The 1,211-nt window shown below is 41.4% G+C and overlaps 1 protein-coding gene across 1 annotated transcript; it reads left to right on the forward strand.

The window, feature by feature from the left end:
• The first annotated feature begins 587 nt into the window (after positions 1-587).
• Positions 588-1,211, forward strand: LOC131050357 (pathogenesis-related protein PR-1). Its single transcript, XM_057984519.2, has one exon. The coding sequence runs from the start codon at positions 642-644 to the stop codon at positions 1,167-1,169; it is 528 nt and encodes a 175-aa protein (XP_057840502.1). The 5' UTR covers positions 588-641; the 3' UTR covers positions 1,170-1,211.

Raw genomic sequence — 1,211 nt, forward strand, 5'->3', positions numbered from 1 at the left:
TGTTCCTTCAAAAGTTGAACAGCTGCTGCTATCCAAAATAAGCTAAGCAACAGCATGAAGACATACCCTAAGAACTAACTACCATAATAAGGATGCATGCCCTAAAAATACCATAATAAAAATACCATAATAAGGATACATGCATGTTTGTCCATCCATATGATGATTCTGACTCAGAGGGTGGACAAGATGCCATTCATTGAATTGCAACCGTATTCCAACGACACAATCGTGAAATAACTGGATTAACTGCGCAGATGGGGGAAACAACGCCATAAATTAGTTTATCTTGCCGCCATAGGGAAGCACAAAATCAAGAAACTTTGAAAGTACGCCAAGCCCATGAAGGGATTTCTACGCCTCTAATAAAATAAAAATAAAAATTAGCAGAACCATTTGAAAAGAGATCAAACATGATTTTGTCTGTCATAAATTTCCGTCATGTAGGCCCGCGAGGTTGCAGAAAAGTCAAGGTTCATCAGAAAAAAATAAGCAGGAATCACGAGGGGGTCTCTGTAGCTTCACATGGCTGCTTCCCCAACTCTTTAATTTTCTTGCTATAAATCCACAACGCTGCCCTCTGCATTCAATCCAAGATTATCATAAGTTCATTCAAGAGTTTAGAGAAAGAGGATTAAAGAATGGGGGTGCGGCCATTGGAAAGAGCTCTCTTGTTCTTTTTCTTATTGTTATGCTTTAGTATTTTTACTGAGGGCCGGAGTCTCCACAAGTATAATGAAAGAAAAGCTGAAGAAGATATAGTAGCAGAATTCTTAGTGCCACAGAATGAAGCGCGGGCGAAGGTGGGGGATCCTCCTCTGGTGTGGGACACCAAAGTTGCGAGCTATGCAGAGTGGTATGCTCATCAAAGACAAAGTGACTGCGCTTTAAAGCATTCATCGGGTCCCTACGGTGAGAATATATTCTGGGGAAGTGGAAGCGCTTGGCAGCCCAAGGATGCAGTTAACGCTTGGGTTGGAGAGGATGAGTATTTCAACTACCATACTCACTCCTGCAATGGGTATGAGGAATGTGGACATTATACTCAAATTGTGTGGAAGAATTCTCTACGTGTGGGGTGTGCTAAGGTCATTTGTAACAGTGGTGATACCTTCATGACCTGTAACTATGACCCCCCTGGTAACTATGTTGGCCAAAAGCCATACTAAACATCATCTCATCTAGAATTTCGTATTCTGCAATATCTAAAA

This window comes from Cryptomeria japonica, chromosome 5, assembly GCF_030272615.1.
Source record: "Cryptomeria japonica chromosome 5, Sugi_1.0, whole genome shotgun sequence".
NCBI classification, from domain to species: Eukaryota; Viridiplantae; Streptophyta; class Pinopsida; order Cupressales; family Cupressaceae; genus Cryptomeria; species Cryptomeria japonica.